This window comes from Marmota monax, unplaced genomic scaffold (assembly GCF_021218885.2).
Source record: "Marmota monax isolate L192 unplaced genomic scaffold, Marmota_monax_Labrador192_F-V1.1 WCK01_AAM20220418_F8-fsc00002, whole genome shotgun sequence".
Classification (NCBI taxonomy): domain Eukaryota; kingdom Metazoa; phylum Chordata; class Mammalia; order Rodentia; family Sciuridae; genus Marmota; species Marmota monax.
In genome coordinates this window covers 15,073,919-15,094,236 of record NW_026693571.1, presented here as the reverse complement: position 1 = coordinate 15,094,236, position 20,318 = coordinate 15,073,919, and the positions used below count along the sequence as shown (strand labels likewise).

Here is a 20,318-nt window from a genome sequence, read left to right as displayed (position 1 = left end):
TCAAGATCAAGATAGGAGCAGTCAGCCACAAACTACTCCTAAATGGAAGAAATGTTTCTATAACCTACAGGAGAGAGTAAATAACGAGATTCAATAACAACTGGTAATTATCAAACTGATTTTTTTTTTTTTTAGTAGCAGGGATTAAATCCAGGGGCACTCAACCATTGAACCTATTTATTTATTTATTTATTTATTTATTTTGAGATAGGGTCTCACTAAGTTGCTTAGGACCTCACTAAGTTGCTGAGCCTGGCTTTGAACTTGAGATCCTCCTGCCTCAGCGCCCCCGAATGCCACCACACCTGGCTATCAAATTGATTTTTAAGTTCTGGTTAATGTTAAGGTTTTATTCTGTTAAAAGGTGTGTGTCAGGCCCAATTAACTTGCCTCTTTTCCTTCTCACCCCACACACAGGACTCAGCCTCTCCAATGAATAAACATGGAACAAATATTTAAGGACACAGGTTTGAAGAAGCACTTAATTGTTAACTTAGCCAAGTGTCTCTACCAGACCCCTATTTATAACTCTACATTGTGGACTTAGTCCAATACAGTTAAAAATATCATGAGAAGTAAAGTGTGAGAGCAACTCTGCCACAACACCTCAACACAACAGGCCCGGGGCTGGCTGGCCATCTGGCTGTCAAACCTCAAGTCCCCATCCTGTCTTCCAGGTCCTAGGAGGAAGCTGCATGTTCAGTTCAAGAGGGCAATCTTTCTAGGTACATTTTTTCATATACAAACAGAATTTACAGGTTAAAATGTTTCTCTGACTTGAGAGAACCCAATCTGAGAAATCTTCATACTGTATAATTGCAAATACATGACATTTTTCAACAAAAATCTGTCTGGAACTGAGCTCCTGCCCTAGGCCCCAACAGATCAGACCAGACCAGACCAGACCAAAATGGCATCACTCATGTGAAATGCCATATAATCAAACACAAACTTTAAGGAAGCAGGTAGATCCCCAAACAGACCAGGTTTTTCTAAAAACAGGGTATTCCAGTTCATGGAATTTAGCGTAATAAAGAAGTCCTCTCTGCTTTAACTCTTAAAAGAAAAGGAACCCAACATGTTTTTTTTTTTTCTATTATCTGTTTGCCTGTTGCCATCTTAAAACCTCCTACTGTTCCGCCAATGAGTGGGAGGTCTCATTCCTTTTTAGAGAATGGAGGTGGTTCTGGTTCATAAATTGTGAATAAAACCTCACTGAACCTTTAAATTTGTTGTCATAATTTTGTCTTTTAACACAGAAAAGGCAAAACTACAAGAGACAGTAAAAGGATCAGTGGCTGCCAAGGGTTGAAAGGGAAGGAGGGATGAATAGTTGGAACACAGAGGATGTTTAAGCAGTGAAACTATTCTGTGTCATTCTATAGTGGTGTATATGTGCCATTATACATTTGTCCTAATCCACTGACTGTACAACCAAAAGTGAGCCCAGATGCAAAGTGTGGACCTTGGGCAATAATGATGTTTCAGTGTTGGTGCATTGATTGTAACAAATGCACCACTTTGTATCACTCTGGTGGAGAATGTCCATAGGAGGGAAGCTGTGCTGGTGTGGTATAGGGAACACTCTGTACTTTCCATTCAATTTTGCTCATGATCTATAACTGCTCTATAAAAGATAGTCTATTACAAATTTTGTTCTTACTAAGGAAAAATACCATATAAAACAGTTGCAGAGGCTTAGACTGCATTTATAATAACTACTCCAAATGTTAATCAACCAACTTTTTAGTTCGAGATTGATCCAACCCCCTAGAATCATATTAAAATTCTGAGTCCTGTTTAAAGCAAACAGCAGCTCAGTGTTAACTTTTAATACTGAGGACCCAGGTATATCACCGAGCTATTAAGCAAACCCATGAACCCTAAGACCAATAACAGTATTATTGCTGACCACGTACTGGATATCACCCTCCAAACAGGCACTCAGATATTCTTATCTTCACAATAAACACATACAGTAAATATCATTTTACAGAGGAAGAAACTAAAGCTCCAAAAGCTGAAGTGTCTTTCCTGAGGTCCGGTAACCAAGCAAAAAGAAACCAGCTTAGTCTAACACCATTTCTTTGGACTAGATTATATGCTTCATGTCACATTTACTTACACTCTTATGTCAGATGACATCTGCAACATTCATAATCATAGCTAAAAGTTACTGCCTGTGACCCTACCAGGTAGGTACAATTATCATTCCCATTTACTCACAAAGAATTCAAGGCTCAAAGGCAAGCAGCAATCAAATTATGGAGCACTGACTCAGACCTAGGAAATGTGTCTCAGAGTCCACACACGTAATCATTACCTAGTAGAGCCATTAGTGTCATAAACACCATCAGTAGTTACAATGTCAATGCTATTTATAAAGCACGAACCATGAGATAAATATGGCATGTGTGTGCCTGAGCTGGTTATTTATAATTGATATTTACCCAACTTACAACATATCAACAAACCAGGTATCATCAGCACAACTAAATGACAGCATTAGTCTCATTTTCTCTGTAAGCTTCTGGCCTCCATTTATTATAGATATATAGACTGGTTATAGATGTACAGACTACTTAACCAGATATAGATATTCCTCCCAAACTCTGCTTTCGCCCAGAGTCTGACATACATTCACATTGCTTTCGCCCAAAGTCTGACATACATTCACATATAACTAGGTCAAATAAAGAAAGAATTTATAACCATTCCATCTTCTGGGATAGTTTGACAAAAATAATAATCAAATAAATGTTAAGAAAACAAGCAAAACTAAGCAATGTATTGATTAAGATACACAGATATTTGGTAAAACCTTAATTTGTAAAAAGTAAGGAAATAATAATTCAGAATAGTAATATATAGCTTGGATATTTTTTAACCCCCTCCCATTATACTGGGGATTGAGTGCGCTACCACTGAGCTACTTTACATCCCCAAGTTTGTTTGTTTGTTTGTTTGTTTTACTTTGAGACAGGGTCTCGCTAAGTTGCTGAGTCTCATTAAGTTGCTCAGACTAGCCTTGAACTTGTGATCCTCCTGCCTCAGCCTCCCAAATTGGTGGAATTACAGGCATGCACTATTGTGTCTGGCTTAGCTTTGATCTTAAAAGCCCCCAAAATGTCCATATGGTATAAAAGCTTGGTCCACAGCATGGCACTATTGGAAGGTGGTGGACCCTTTAAGAGGGAGCCTAATGGGAAGTCTTCTGGTCATGGTGGGTGTGCCCTTGAAGGGGATGGAGGGGCGCTCAGCTGCTTCTGTCCTTCCTCTTTTTGGCTTCTCAGGCATGAGTTGAGTTGATGTGCTCCACCATGCACTGTCACCATGATGTGCACCACAGGCCCAAAACAACAGGACCAATTGTTCATGAAGTGACATCTGCAAAACTGAAAGCCCAAACAAACTTTTTTTCTTTATAAGTTGATTAACGCAGGATTTTTTACAGTGATGAAAAGCTGACTAACACAGTGGATACCCTTGAGAAAGCAGGCAATGAGACTGGGGAGAGGCAAATAACTGCAATGGTATCAGTGATATGCAGGCTTGTAAGTTGGATAGTAGGTACATACTATTCATATCATAAACACATGGCTGGAGATATAATTCAGAAGTACAGTGCTTGTCTAACAATGTGCAAGACCCTTGTTCAATCCCCAGTACTGCCAAAAAAAAGGATAAACCTGTGTGCATATAAATTTCCATGAACTACTTAAGTACTATTATAATAAAAAATAAAGAAAGAAAATGCTAGGGTTGGAGTTGTAGCTCAGTGGTAGAGTGCTTACCTAGCATGCATGAAGCCCTAGGTGCATTCCACAGCATCACCAAAAAAAAAAAAAAAGAGAGAGAGAGAGAGAAAGGAAGGAGGAGATAAACTCTCCAAATATTGGTTATTGTTAGATATGATCTTCAGCTATGATTCTTACTTCAAAAGATGTGTAGGTACAGTCCACCAGTTAGTCAAAACATTTTGTTCAGCCTGAACATTATTCTTTTTCTAAAATCCTTATCTTCATAAATACTGCTTCCATCTAACACCACTCTGGGTAAAAAGGAATTGCAATTTAAGGGAGCTCCTTATTTTTCTGACCAGAGAGACTACAATGTAACAAGGAAAAACAAGACACTTTGCTAAGCCCACTGCTAAGTGACAAGCATCATGAAAGGGACCTTAAAGAGACACAGGTAAGTAACTTGATCCCCTTACTACAGCTAACAGCAAGTTCCCAGAAGCTAGAACTCACGAAAGTCTAGAAATAAATGCCGGAAAGGATTCTTTTTTTAAAAAAAAATGGGAATTTTTATTAGATATTTGATATACTTTTTAAAAATTAATTAATTTTGTATTTATTTTACAGGTAAATGGATAGACTTGAAGAACATCATCCTAAGTAAGGTAAGCCAATTCCAAAAAACCAAAGGCCAAATGTTTTCTCTGATAAGTAAAAGGGGCGTGGGGCGGGAAGGGAAGAATGGAGGAACTTTGGATTGGGCAGAGGGTATGGAAGGAAGGGGAGGGGTTGGGGTAAGGGAAAGATGTTGGAAGGATTCTTAACCAATAGGAGGGTAAGAACAGAAGACCATACTTGCTCAGGGAGTGAGTTGGACAGTTGAAGAGTTCCACAGAGATGGCTGCTGCCTCTGAAATGAAGAGGTGATGGGTGGAAGAGGCAGTGAGTTGGTCATTTTTTAATGCATTTGTGCCCTAACTCAACCCTGGTACTTGTGGACCTTGTGAAGCTCATAAAGCACCTGTATACCTCCATTTTCTCAGATCCTGAATGGAAGTAGTAACTGTACCTACATTCCTCACAGATCACTACAAAGATGATAAGAGATAATTTTGAAAAGTGCTTAGAACCATTCTTGGCTCCCAGTGAGCACTCAATAATGAGAGCTGTCGTTTCTATTGTATGTACTGATCTGAAATGATTTCTAAGATTTATCAAATCAAAAGTCAGTATAAAATACAGATATACAATGCCATCATTTGTGGAGGGAAACAGATAAGTCTATAGATGATATATGTCATATGTTTATCCAGAAGAATACATAAGATACTGATTATTTCTCTGGAAGGAACTGATGAACTAGAAGGCAGTGATAGAAGTCTTGCTTTCATTAAATATCCTACTTTTAAAAGTTTTTACCATTTATATGCTCTATTTATTTCAAAAAGTCATTAAAATTAACTGACTTATTTTTTGGAAAAAAACAATGTTAAGGTGATAGCAGTAGAAATGACTAGGATAAAATGGTTATAAAATGTTGTAGGTGGTAGGGTGATGTAGGTTGGACCACAAAATCTAGTACCTGATAATATGAGAAGAAATAAAAATAAAAATAAATGGCAGCAAGATTCTGGGTCTAGTTCACTAAGAAAATACTCATGCTTTTATTAGAGATAGGTACAGTAAGAGAAATTTAAGATTGAGATCACTGCACTTCACTTCTGTCTTCCCAGAAACTGATATTATGAATTTATAACTATTTCTGTTTAAATTTAGCATAATATTGCATGCAGTCATTAGCTAATTTATCTCCACAATGTCACACATGGTTTAAGCAGTCAAACTTTTAGAAGAAAACATATGGATCATTAAATGAGTCCTTTTCCTAAACAATTTTGAGATCATTTCCCATCATAAAATGATCAAAGAGATTCAGATATATTTAGTTTCATATACCACGAAGATATTCAGGTGAAAATGGAGCAGAATTTCTCACTGGAAACCAGGAGAGAAGAGTGACAGAAGCAATATGTGGATTAATCATCAGGTAATAGTTGCATTTACTAAAAATTTTAGCAAATGGGATGCTTTGGGTGGCAAATTTTGAACAATAGTATATTGTGTTTTGTCACAATTTTCATTTGGGCATTTTAAAATTAAAACAATGATTGTTTTCTTAGCTAACTATTTTTTATTTGATCTTTTTGGATATACATGACAGTAGAGTATATTTAAATTATTCTAATTAGGATCCCATTCTTTTTTTTTTTTTTTTTTTTGGTACTGGGGATTGATCTCAGGGGCACTCAACCACTGAACCACATCCCTAGTCCTATTTTGTATTTTATTTATTAGAGACAGGGTCTCACTAAGTTGCTTAGCACTTCACTCTTGCTGAGGCTGGCTTTGAACTCACAATGCTCCTGCCTCAGCCTCTGGAGCCACTGGGATTACAGGCTGTGCCACCACACCCAGCTAGGATCCCATTCTTGTGGTTGTACGTGTGGAGTTTCATTGTTGGCGTATTCATATATGAACATAGGAAAATTATGTCTAGTTCATCCTACTGTCTTTCCTATTCCCATCCCTCCTCCCTTTCCTTCATTCCCCTTTGTCAAATCCACTGAACTTCTATTCTTCCTTGGCCCCTCGCCTTACTGGATGGCTATTTACTCTTTCTGCTAATAGGCACCATGATAGGTGAAAAGAAATATGGGTTTGAATCACTGCTCCATCATTTATTAAATGGATGATCTTGGGCAATAACTTCTCTTGTGAGGCTTTGTGTATCCTTCCCACGGGGTTATTGTGGAAATTACAAGAACAATTGTACTGAGAGAGCCCAGAAAAAGTGAACATGTAAGACATCAAATAAATATTACATGAAAATGAATGTTGTAGCCTATGTTGATTATATACACTTACATGTGATAAAGACCAACAAGTACCCCACCTAAAAATTCTACCTTAGATGGTCCTTTGATTCTCAGTGTTGGGTCAAATTAAGTCAATCTTCCCATTGTCCAAACATACCCTGGGTGGCATCAAATGTGGAAGTATATGACCAGGTTTAAGAATCAGATTTTTTTCAAAAAAAAAAAAAAAAAAACCTTTTTAAAATAAAAAATGAGGGCTTAAAGACCTCATAATTCTGTCTTCCCAGAAACTGATATTATGAATTTACAACTATTTCTGTTTAAATTTAGCATAATATTGCATGCAGTCATTAGCTAATTTATCTCCACAATGTCACACATGGTTTAAGCAGTCAAACTTTTAGAAGAAAACATATGGATCATTAAATGAGTCCTTTTCCTAAACAATTTTGAGATCATTTCCCATCATAAAATGATTAAATAAAGACATTCCATTTGTAGTGCCTAAGACTATGTGGATGGTTAGTTTGATACCTAGGAAAGTATCTTCTGTTTTCAGAATGAATTTATTGCTGCAGTATGGCTGGGCACAATTCAGGAGCCACTTGTCAAAAGAAATGAACTTTATTTTTAGAACACACACACCAAACCACACAGCTCCTCAGGAAAAACCTTCAGAGCCCAACTGCCACCAGCGGCTTCCCACAAGCCTCTCAACCTCCCCCACTCCTCCTGCTCTTGAGGCTGATTGGCTTGGTCGAGTTGGCAGAGCCAAAAAAAGTCCCCCAATGAGCAGCTCCTGGTCTGAAAGGGCAGGGAAACAGCCCAATGAGCATCACTGCAGAGGAGCCAATCAGTTGGCAGCTAGAAGTTTGCTGGGGGCCGCTGTGAGCCAATCATCAGCTGGCAGCTGGAAGTTTGCTGGCAGCTGGAAGTTTGCTGGGGCCCCTTGGGCTGTGGCTCTCAACAATTTATGTTTAGTCATTTTGGACCATAATTATGAGCCTTCCTACTATGAAACACATCAAAATATTCCATAGGTGAAAATGGTATTGTAATTATGTTTTTTAATAAGAAAGTCCTTACCTTTAAAAAGCCAAGCCAAAATATTTGTGGATGAAATAACATGTCTGAAAGTGCTTCAAAATAATAAGTAGTAATGTACTGGGTGGGGAAAGAAACAAAATTAGCCATAAATTGATAATTGTTGAAGCCAGGTAACAGATAAAGGGAAGTTCACTTTGCTATTTCTATTTTAGCATCTCTTTGAAATTTACCATAAGTTTAAAAAATATTCACATGGAATGCTAGGTTCGGTGACACACACCTGTAATCCCAGTGGCTTGGGAGGCTGAGACAAGGAGCATCGTGAGTTCAAAGCCAGCCTCAGCAATGGCAAGATGCTTAGCAACTCAGGGAGCTCCTGCTCATAAATAAAATACAAAATAGGGCTGGCATGTGGCTCAGTGATTGAGTGCCCCTGAATTCAATCCCCAGTATCAAAAAAAACAAAAGTGCACTTTGTGATTTGTTTCACTTCCTTCAAATATAATTAATATAATTAATTTAAACATATATATATATATATTCAAATGGAAATTGCTTCTTTGCAACTTAAAAGAATATAAAAATGTACATTAATCCACTCTTATGTACATGTTATTAGAATGTATTTATGAATGATAACCTGCAGATTAAGGCCTCTCAGCAGAATGATTAAAACTATTAATCACATGTGTTGCTCCTATGATATGATATTATGGCTTATATTTTATATATTTGCCTGTTTAAAAATGTCCTTCTTTAGTCATTTTTCCAAATTACATGAGAAGAATATATGGTAATAGTAAACTTTAGAGAAAAAAATATCTGGTACCCATCCCTTTTTAACATGTGTATACTTATAAATTATGTTATATTTTCTTCTATTTTTTTAAGTGTATATTTTGAGGAAAGTACATCTTTATAATGGGGCCCAGGTGGTTACTGAAAACTCTTTTGGATTTATATTTATAAACACAGACACAGAAAGATATTCATCATATATTTTAAATAAAAAAAAAACAGCTTACAAAACCATCTTAGACAATTTCTTCATTTTTCTATTATTGTATATACTTACAGAATATCTGGAAAGATAAACTGTAAACATTTTATAGTGGTTATTTTTGTTTTACAGTGTACTTTTCTTCTTCTTCTTTATATTTTATTTTATTTATTTTTTTTATTTATTATTTTTTTTTTTGTACTGGGAATTAAACCCAGGGGCACTTAACCACTGAGTTACATTCCCAGCTCTTTTTATCCTTTTATTTTGAGACAGGGTCTCGGTTGCTGAGGGTCTCACTAAGTTGCTGAAGCTGGCTTTGAACATGTGATCCTTCTGCATCATCCAATCAAGCCACTGGGAATTACATTAATTTTTTGTATAGTAAAGATTAAACGTTTAATTCTTTTTAAAAGATTAAAAGAGAAGGAATAAGAAAATTACATCATTGTATGAGAATTTGGTACATAATAAACACTTTAGTGAATAAAAGAGAAATTGTTCAAATCATGGGATATGAACAACTTATTAACCATTTAAAAAATCAATATGTCAGATTTTTATATATAGAAGAGGAACCATACAAATAGGGGGATGTGCTTTCTAAGCATACTGTCTTTTATGGTTTGTATGTAATTTGTTCTCCAAAGGTTCCTGTGTGTAAGTTTGGATGTTGGGAGGTGGTGGGTCCTTTAAGAGATGGAGCCTGGTGGGAGGTTTTTATTGGCCCCTGCCCTTATGCTCTCCTGCCTCACACAGGCTGCCCTGTGATGCCATCTGCAGTGATGTAACACAGCCAACAGGACTTCTGCAGAGCTAGCAAATGCTGTTTGGACTTCAGCCTCCAAAACTGTTAGCTAAATAAACACTATCTTTTTCTGTATTAAGTACCCAGTCTCAGTTCTTCATTATAATAATGGAAAATTGACTAATACACTGACCAAAGTAACAATCAAAAAAGAATAAACTTAAAATATTTCTATAGGGCTGGGGCTGTAGTTCAGTGGCAGAGTGCTTGCCCAGCCCATGTGAGGCACTAGGTTTGATCCTTAGAGCACCACAAATAAAATAAAAGCATTCTATCCATATATAACTACAAAATTTTTTTAAATATATCTATATAAAACTTTAAAACAGCTACATGAAAAATATATCATTAATAAATGGGAAATCTTCGAAAATACGTAACTTGTAAAAAGATCTTAAAGTTTGTATTTAAAAAGATGATAAATAAAGAACATGAATAACCCCAAAATGACTAGCAAACATAGTCAATAAACACATCAAAAGTATTTAACCTCACTAAAAGGTAAATTGGGTTTTGTTGTTGTTCTAATTAGTTACACGTGATAGTAGAATGCATTTTGACACATCATATATAAACCGAGTTATCACTTCTCATTCTTCTGGTTGTACATGATGTGGAGTTACACTGGTCATGTAATCATGTATGCACATAGGTTAATGTCCCATTCATTCTACAGTCATTCTTACCCCCATACTCCCTCCCCTCCTTTCACTCCCCTGGGCGTAATTCAAAGTACCTAATCCAAAGTACCTCTTCCCTAGCCCCATCCCTTTATTGTGAATTGGCATCTGCACATCAAAGAAAACATGTAAACTGATTTTGTTGTTACTGTTTCTTTTAACTAATATTCAAAGCTAGCACCTAAAATAAGCAATCTGATAAAATGATTATGGGAGTGTACAATTAGTATAGTTTTATGATGAACAACTTAGAAGTGCATACAAAAACTTTAAAACTGCATTCTCTTTGAATTAGCTATTCTTTTTCTAAATATTTGTCTAAGAAAATAAGGATATATACTAAAATTTAGTTTAAAGGATAGTTCCCTATAAACAGAAAAAGATGGAGTCAGCTCTAATCATCCAATAATAAGTGATGGATTACAGATGAAGGTAAATTAGTACAGTGGAAGAAAAGAGTCATTAAGCATGGTTTGTAGAAATATGCTTACTAAATATGAGTATCACAAAATACTAAATATAAAAAGTTGTTAAACCATATGTTTAAATACTTATAAATGTGTAGGTATAGAAAAGTTCTGAATAGATATAATATCTTTTTTAAGCAATATTCTCTCTCTCTCTCTCTTAGTTTTGATGCCTTTATTTATATGCAGTGCTGAGAATCGAACCCAGTGCCTCATACATGCTAAGTAAGTGCTCTACCACTGAGCCACAACCCTAGCCCAACACTAATATTTATTAATTCAGATTATGAACTTATTATCTCCAATTGACACTGAATAACATGGACATAATATCTTTTTAAATTTTAATAGTGGTTATCTCTGGAAGTCAGGTTTACAACTTTTCTTATTATTATTTATATCTTCCAATTTGGGCACACTAAAAATACCTTTTAAAAAAAGAATATTTTCAAAATTTATACCAATGAGAAATTGCACAGGAAAGCTGAGAACATTCCTAACAAAAGAGTCCCCTTATCTATGCACTTCTCATATTATACAGCAATTTGTAAGGTTTCTGCCTCACTAAATTCTCACAAAATAGAAACTCGAGTCTTATTCATTTCCTTGCTATTTCTAATGCCTATTATTGCATGACATAATAGGCCAAATAAATAATAGGGAGTGCAATCTCTCCAAGATACCTGTTGGGCTCAGAAAACCATACCCCAAAATAGAACTAAGGTCTATCTGACCTTTAACATCTACTCTTACCCCTCAAACCCCAACTCTCCCCCCATCTCTCCTCCTCTTTGCCTCCCAAAGTGCAGAAAGGGGCTTTTTCTGAAGTTCCCCTGTGCCATCCTTAAAGAACGGGGGACAGTAAAACACCATGTCACTGAATGGCCCTTTCTATTCCTAAATATCTAGCCAAGTCAAGGAAACTAATACAGAGAGTCTGAAAGAAATGTCCAGATACATATTATCTATTTTTTTTTATAGTTCTAGGGATTGAATCCAGGGCCTGGTGCATGTGAGGCAAGCCCTCTTCCACTGAGTCCCATCCCCGGATAATACATTTTCTTGAAGGACACTGACTCTCATGTATGCTGGGAATTAGGACAAAGTTAATGTTATCTGTAGAGAGCTGCCTTCTTGAAGGCACACCAAGTTCCTTGGGATGTTGCTAATACAATAGGACAAAGCAAGCTAAGGTGATGCTTCTTCTGTAACCTAAACTATAAAACTCTCTCCCTGCAATAATGGAACAGATCAGAGCATTGTGCAGAGGGAAGTGCTTGTCCAGGAAGCTGGCCCTGGATGAAGCATCCTGAGGTATAGAGACGCGTTGCTTTCTGGGGAGGTATAGAAGGCACTGCATGGAGCAGAGGTATACCTGTCTAGCCCATTGCAACTGGAATTCCTGGTGAAACACCTGTCTATCCTATTGCCACTGGTGAACATCTGGCTGTCCAGCCTGTCACCACTGGACTTCCCTTGTAAACATTTCTCAATAAACACTATACGTCATATCCCACCTCCAGGTGTCCTCCTTGGTTTCTGGGCTTCTATCCCACTTGCCTAGCTGGTGGTAAACATTACATTCCCCTATCTACCTAAAAGCTGGATCCCCCAAAAGATTAACTAGAAAGAAAAAAAGGCTAGAATTGACACCATATTCAAAGCTAAAGCAAACTTCCCACTGGACTACTGTTTGTTGTTTGGGCCTATTCATCTTCCCTAAAAATCATTTACTCTTTCTTTAAAATTGCCTTATATCCTTCACTTCCCTCTCCCCTGTGAAGTGGGTATTTAAGCTTCAACCATCTGACCCTCCTTTGAATTTCCTATTTTGTACGGTTTCTTTGTGCTTGCAATTTCAAATTCATATGCCTTTTCTCCTATTAATCTGCCCATTGTCAATCTACTTTGTACAATCAAATTATTGATTTGTACAATCAAATTATTGAATCCCCAGGGAATGGCTTTTATCAGGAAATCCAAACAATCACCTATGAAACAGGCCAAGCTGGTCACAATGCCTCTCAGTAATGCAAATTTCATTTAGCCAGCAGCTTAGATTAAAAAAATAAAAATCCTGAAGTTTTACTTGACTCCTCTTTCTCTGTCTTCTTACATCCAATCCATCAACAAACCCAAGTGAGCAATTCCTGTCTGTTCTACAGTTAAGTTGGGCTCTCAGATTTTCCACTGGTTTAAGTCTACTACTAAAACAAAGCAAACAGAGACCCTGCACACAAACAGGCATTCTCAAAACAGGTATAATTAAGCCACAGGTACCAAGGTCAGCTATGGTCCATGTCACAGTACTTTATTAACTAAAAATAAAGTACTTAAGCTGGAGAACGATTTCCCTAAGAACATTCTGGACAGTCTCATTATTACAACATTCACTTCCTTTCTGAAATACACCTGAAGCAGGTGAGTACTAACAAGTACCAGATCATACATTTTACCCTGTCATTGAAGTAAACTTATAATGATACTATACTCCTAATGATCAACTATATGACTCGAAAAGGCATGATTTAAAAAAAAAAAAAAAACACCTTGGTAAGCAAAATAGAGTATAGAATCTAGACTATGAAGTTGGGTCCAACTTGAATTAGAATTCCATTTCTATCAACTTCGTTGCTGTGTGATCCTGGGCCTGTTCTCTAATTTCTTCTAAGATAGGTAACTCCATATCATCCATAAAACCCAGGTAAGAACACCTACTTACTAGAGTTGTTCTAAGGATTGGGACGTGGGTGGCAACTATAATAGCATCAAGTACATGGTGCCCTGAGCAAAGACAAGATGTGAGAAAACAATAAGAAGCAATTGAAGAACAAGCTGTGGAAGATGAATATCTGTTTGCAAACCCAGATGCCCAGGCTGCCAAATAGAAAACATCCCTCCAAGGAGTCTAACAGAGTTAGCTGGAGAATCTATTATGCGATGGGGACCTACACACGTGCAGCACACATGCACGCACACATACACCCCACATGCCTGCCACATTCCCTCATAGAACAGTCATCTTAAAATTTATTTTAGGCTTTAAGGCTAGGGATGTAGCTCAGCTGGAGAGTGCATCCTTAGCATGTGCAAGGACTCCAGTAGCACCAGCCCCCATACAAAATATTTAGAATTTACACTAGCACTGACAAACCCAGTTTTATTTTTGTAGGTCTCATTCTCCTCAACCTATGCGCTGTTATCAATCCCAAATCTGACTTTCCGTAGCCTAAAAACAAAAATGAAAACCTGAGACATTACTTGGTAAACTCTTAGTTAACTAAAGGCTATTGTCCCCTGCAGCACCCAGGTAGTTTGAATAGACATCTCCCAACTTAAGCTTGTCAGTGACATGTCCTTTGTATAGCGCTTCTGTCGAGACTATGGCAATAAGTAAACCTCGAATAGAAATATTGTTTTCTCAATCTAAACTTCATCTTTCCTGAATTACTGATCTCCAGCTTGGGTCGGTCAGTCTCCATCTAGACTGTACCCCACTGCCCGGGTATCCCCGACCCCCGTCCCGCCTCCCAGACCACAAGATGCAAAGAGGAAGTTATGTGCCAAACCGACGAGAACGGCCAGGCTCGGGGGCTGCAGGCGGTCCCTGGGCCCCTCGAACCACTCGGGGAAGTCGGGCGCAGGTTCCGCACACTGTACCTGGATAAAGCCCTGCTGGAACAAGGTGCTGTGCACGCAGCCGGGGACCGTCCCCAACAGATCCAGCGAGCCGTTCCCGTTGCGGATCCTCCAGCTTCCTCCTAAGCTGTAGCTGAGCGCCCCGGAAGTAGAGCCCGCCCCGCACAGCGCGAGCAGCACGAGCAGGTGGAGGCGCATCTCGGCTGCTGGAGCCCCGGGACCATGAAGGTCGGATTCTTAGCTTCAGGGAAGCCGCGGCGAAGCCACCCGTCAGTCTTGCTGAAATACCCAGGCTTTAGCTGTCCCACCCCGGGGCCCCGGACCCCGCCCCCAGGGCCCCAGGCCCCGCCCCCAGGAGCCGGCCCCGCCCCAGGTCAGCGGGGCGCTCTCTGCCTCGGGCCCGGAACGCTGAGGCCTGGACCGCTGAGCGGAAACCCAGGCTTCGCAGGAGCGGGAACTTGGGCCTTCGTTAACGGTTCCAAACTGGGGGATCTCTGCGGCTTGCGACCTCCTTTAGAGTTAGTTTCTTCCCGCTTCCCCGGTATGTGTGGCGGAAGGCAAGAATGTTGTGTGATAATTGAGACACATCCCTGGGAACAAAGTGGCTCAAAGTCTATGGGAGATCAGGGATGGACAATATGTGGAGACCGCATGTAGAGAGGAGCCTCATATCTACAAAGGACAGAAAAAGGAGACTTCCCACCACTTCCTTTCCCCATAATGTGCACAGACCTTTGTCCATGCTTCAGGGGATTGTCTGGCAGTAGACAATCCCACCTCCTGCAGCTTGTCCCTTGGGTCTCAGAGCATATACCCCCACTCTAATTTAAAGAGTGAACAAGTGCTAACAGTATATCATTTGTAAGGTAGTGTTTGAGGACTTGAGAAAATGTGTCTGTTGCACATAGCCCAGGGCCTGATGCACAGAAAGCACAGCATGTTGGGTATTGTTATTAGTGGCCTATGTCCTATGTTTCATAAAGCCCCACCAAGGAGGCTTCCGGAAAGACGTGTAGGTGAGTTTAAATTTCCCTGCCCTCACTACCTGTGGAATTTGGGAAGATTACAAACTCTCCATTTCTTGAAGTAGAAAATATAGACAGGTAATCAGCCTAAAATGAGTTACCGTATACAGCATATCAATGCCAAGGTATCCAAAAAATAACACGCTGGTTCAGGTCTTGCAGTTACATGATCTACCTGAGTCCAATTTTTGCAAAGGATGTGTTATTACAGTGATCCTAGGAAGTTCAGAGGAAATTTCACATTGAATAAAATGCTTAGTCCTGTGTTGATGTTATCTGCAAGTTCTACCCTCATCAAATCTGGACTTTGTTCTGCCTTCTAATGGCTATGAAATTGCCTGAATTATAGGCACAGAAGATACTTTACTTTTGCAGGGTGAGTATTTTTACAAGCCTGGCACCTTGGCTTAGGGTCATTATGGATTTACCAGACCCTGACTTGAAGGCTGGGAGATCTGTGTCCAAAGAGGTCAGTTGACTTTCATGTCATACAGCCACCCACAGATAGGATCAGAACCTTCCTCTCCTGCCTCCTACACTTCTTTCAGTAAAGCCAGTTGGTATTACAGATGAAAGGCAGTAGCTGACTCAAAGCCTTCCTTCCTTCAAGAACATTTTTACTTTTGATAGGAACAGAACTCTATGCCATAGTTCCTAGCATTAAATGGTCAGCCATGGTCTGTGCAATGCTGATAACAAGGTTATATCAACAAGAGTGGCAAAAATCCTAGAGATTCCATGAAGCTAAATCAAAGACAAATTCATCCAAGCCAACATGTGGATAAATTCTGTTTTCTATTAAGAAATGTTTAAGAGAAATCATTTTCTAGGAAAACAAAAAACAGAGACATTATTCCACCTTTGATCCAGGGTTCAAACATGGCATTGTTTAGGTTATTTGCACTTAGAGAACTGAGTGTTTCTAAGAAAAATCAAAAGTCCTAAAAAGGGCTCTTCCTAAAATTGGGATTGGTACAGATGACATGATGAAGCTTTTATTTTGTTATGGGGTAAGTTTTTGCCCATAATTTGCTTGAAGAAAGAACTTTATTTAGAGGAATCACAAAGCTTCTCAACAGTTTAAAGTGATGTTACCAAATACAATTTTTAAAATAGTCATGAGTATCTACGAACTTACATGGTGAAAATGGACTCCATTTTTTTATCATGTCTTTTGATGCTTTCCAAAATTTGAATTACTTTGGACAAATGATAGTTCCCTGATTTAAAAAGACAAACAAGTCCTCCAGAGGTTAAATGATTTGTAGGATCAATGTCCTGCCACAGAAGATCAATAGGGGCTTTTTGGCCTTTTATCATGTGACAATACTTCCTTCATCTCTAAATATATAAAGTTGGTAAACTTATTAGAATACCATGGTATACCAAAGCCAAGGATGCTCCAACCCCATGAGATAAATTATACTAGTTATAAGATGAAGAAAATGAAAGTATAATGGCATGTTGAAGGTGTATTTTCTGTTAGATTCAGGGTTTGTTTAATCTCAAAACTGGGGTCAAAGACAGGCATGCTGACACATACCTATAATCCCAGCACCTAGGGAGGCTGAGGCAGGAAGATTGCAAGTTCTAGGCCAACTTGGCAACTTAGCAAGGCCTTCAACAACTTAATAAGAGTCTCAAAATAAAAAAAAATTAAAAAGTCTACAGATGTGGCTCAGAGTAAAGTCCACTTGGGTTCAATTCTGAAGAAGGAGAAGAAGCAGAATGTAGAGGAGGAGGAGGAGGAGAAAAAGAAGAAAGGTTTTACTAAAAGGGTTGCCAAATAGTCCATTGGTGCCGCAGTCTGGCTGGGCACAATCAGGAGCCACTTGTCAAAAGAAACTAACTTTATTTTTAGAACCACACACGACAAACAAAATAGTCTCTCAGGAAAAACCCTCAGAGCCTCAACTGCCACCACCGGCTTTCCCCAAGCCTCTCTCTCCCACCCAAGCTTCTCCCCACCTCCCACAATCCTCCTGCTCTTGAGGCCGATTGGCTGGGTCACGTGGGCGGAGCCAAAAAAGTCCCCCAATGAGCAGCTCCGTGGTCTGAAAGGGCAGGGAAACAGTCCAATGAGCATCACCGCAGAGGAGCCAATCAGCTAGATGTTGCTGGGGCCGAGGAGCCAATCAGCTAGATGTTGCTGGGGCCGCTGTGAGCCAATCATCAGCCAGCAGCTGGAAGTTTGCTGGCAGCTGGAAGTTTGCTGGGGCCCCTTTGGCTGTGGCTCTCAACATCTCCCCCTCTCTGTTTAAACAACAAGCATGTGGCTTAGGGACCGTGCCTGTTAGGCAGTCCAATTCAACATATGGTCCTTACCCGTCATCGGATGAACTGACCTCTAGGCGTCAGCCTCCTGTCTTAGGTTGGTACCACTGCAATTGGATCATACCCGTCACTGACTACCGGTCCAGCATACAGCCATACTTGTGGATAGGCCTTTGCACCTGTGGGGGGGTGAGGTTCTTTGCCTCACCTCTGTTGGCCCCCAAATTTTAGACCATCACTAGTAGAGGAGGATGCAAAATGCCATGACATTAAGCCAATTGAGGGCTCCTAAATTGTACCACCGGTGACACCATCAGCAAAAATACTCCAGCACTACCACAATTCGCTGTACCAACAGATAGTTCACAATGCATACAGGTGAGCTCACAATGTGTCCAGGCAAGTTCTGCAAGCAGTTCAGTGATGGCTATTGTAGAAGCTGTAGATTGGTTTTATCTTTCACTTCACCAGCACTGGGATGAAGATAGGAATTCTGGCAATAATGGCTAAAGAAAAAATTATGTAACATTCCAGAAGGCACTAAAAGAAAACAATTTTCTTAACAATTTACATTGTCTTCACCGGCACTGGGATGAAGATAGGAATTCTGGCAATAATGGCTAAAGAAAAAATTATGTAACACTACAGAAGGCACTAAAAGAAAACAATTTTCTTAACAATTTACATTATCTTTAAGAGAATTATTAAATATAATGAAAAGGAAAGGTAAAAGTAAACAAACAGATCTGTTAACCTTCTTTTTTGTTTACATATTAAAACAATCCTCAACAGTTGTTTACCCAATTTAAATTAAACCATATAAATCACGTGAAAAAAAAAAATATTTGGATCCATTTTATCATGAGCGCTCATCATATATGATATATGGACATACATACATTCAAACATATAACACAAAACACAAGTGTGCACACATAATATAATACATACAACACATAACATTATAGTAAAGGCCTTATAACTTTTTACAGGTGAAATCTCCATTGCAATGCTTAAAAACTCTATAGTCAAAAAATAGAACTGATCAGCAAAACATTAACCTAGGTCTGTATGAGCTCAAAAAACAAAATAGAACTTCATGATATGGCAAAGGGCAATAATAAAATAGACATTGAAAAAAGCATCCTGGTTCTGTTGCAGATGTAAGAATAGCCAAACTGGAGTTTTGGATATCAGTTGTTATGGATTTGAGCCAAATCATCTTCTTTTTGGTCTGTAGAAATCGCTTTAGTTAATCTTTCTGGAATCCAAATCGGCTGCTGTTCTCCCTGTGGAAACACACAAACAGACCCCCGACTCCAGACAATCACTGGGTCAGGACCTTGGTTAATCTCTCTGGAATCCAAATCGGCTGCTGTTCTCCCTGTGGAAACACACAAACAGACCCCCGACTCCAGACAATTACTGGGTCAGGACCTTTCCATTGTCCTGTTAGAATATCCTTCCAAAGTACCTTGGGCTTATGTACATTTTTTGGACACATATGCCTTTCCGCAGCACTAAGTCCTGATGAATCCAAATTTAAAAAGTTTAGAGTAAAAAGGGTTATTTTAAGTTTATCTTTGGGGAATATATACCCCTTCCCAATTCCTTCTTTTTGCTTTAATAAGTACATTTTAATAGTTTGATGAGCTCTTTCAACTATGCCTTGTCCCTGTGGATTGTATGGGATTCCTGTTATATGAGTAATGCCAAATGTTGAGCAAAATTGTTTAAAAGAGGTAGAAGTATAACCAGGGGCATTATCTGTTTTTAACTGTTTTGGAACACCCACAGTGGCAAAATTTTGTAAGCAATGAGCTATAACATCTTTAGTTTTTTCTCCGGCATGAAGGGAGCCCATCAAAAATCCAGAAGAAGTATCAACTGTAACATGCAAATATTTTAATTTTCCAAATTCTGGCAAGTGTGTGACGTCCATCTGCCAAATATGGTTAGGTATCAATCCTCTAGGATTGACTCCAAGATTAACTTGTGGTAAAAAGGTCACACAATTTTGACATTGTTTTATTATTTGTCTAGCTTGTTCCTTAGTTATTTTAAAACGCTTTTGTAAAGTATTAGCATTGACATGGAACTTTTTATGAAAATTTATAGCTTCTTCTAGTGTAGAGAAAATATGTATGTCATGTGTAGTTTTATCTGCTAAATCATTGCCCAAACTAAGGGCTCCAGGCAATCCTGTATGTGCCCTGATATGTCCTATAAAGAATGGATCTTTTCTGTCCCAGATTAGACTTTGTATAGTGGAAAGCAAAGAGAAAACAGTAGAAGAAGGGGAAATCCTACCAGCATCTTCAAGAGATACTATAGCATTAACTACATACTGACTATCAGAAAATAAATTAAATACAGAATCTTTAAACATCACAAAAGCTTGTAAAACTGCATTAAGCTCTACCTTTTGAGCTGATTGTTTGGGTACTAAAAATGTAAAAGTTTGATCAGGGGTAACTACTGCTGCTGTACCATTATTTGACCCATCAGTGAATATATTTGGAGCATTCATGATAGGTGTTTTTCTTGTCATTTTTGGAAAAATTACAGGATGCAATGACCAAAAAGACAATAAAGGATTAGATGGTAAGTGGTTATCAAATGAAACATTAGATTTACACATGATTATTGCCCAAGTATTTAACTCATTAGCTAACTCATCAATTTGATTCATAGTATATGGAGTAATAATTTTATTGGGAGAAATTCCAAACACTCCCTTTGCTGCTTTTATTCCTTTGAGT

At 38.6% G+C, this 20,318-nt stretch overlaps 1 protein-coding gene across 2 annotated transcripts in view; it reads right to left on the bottom strand.

Moving 5' to 3' along the window:
- Window positions 1–14,584, bottom strand: part of Manba (mannosidase beta) — a 107,748-nt gene extending 93,164 nt beyond the window's left edge. The window contains exon 1 of one of the 2 annotated variants that reach the window (XM_058583824.1): window positions 14,279–14,584. In XM_058583824.1, coding sequence (XP_058439807.1) covers window positions 14,279–14,455 — 177 coding nt within the window. In that variant the 5' untranslated portion in view covers window positions 14,456–14,584. The remainder of the gene's footprint in view (window positions 1–14,278) is intronic. The other variant, XM_046459017.2, reaches the window with a different exon arrangement.
- Window positions 14,585–20,318: the final 5,734 nt, after the last annotated feature.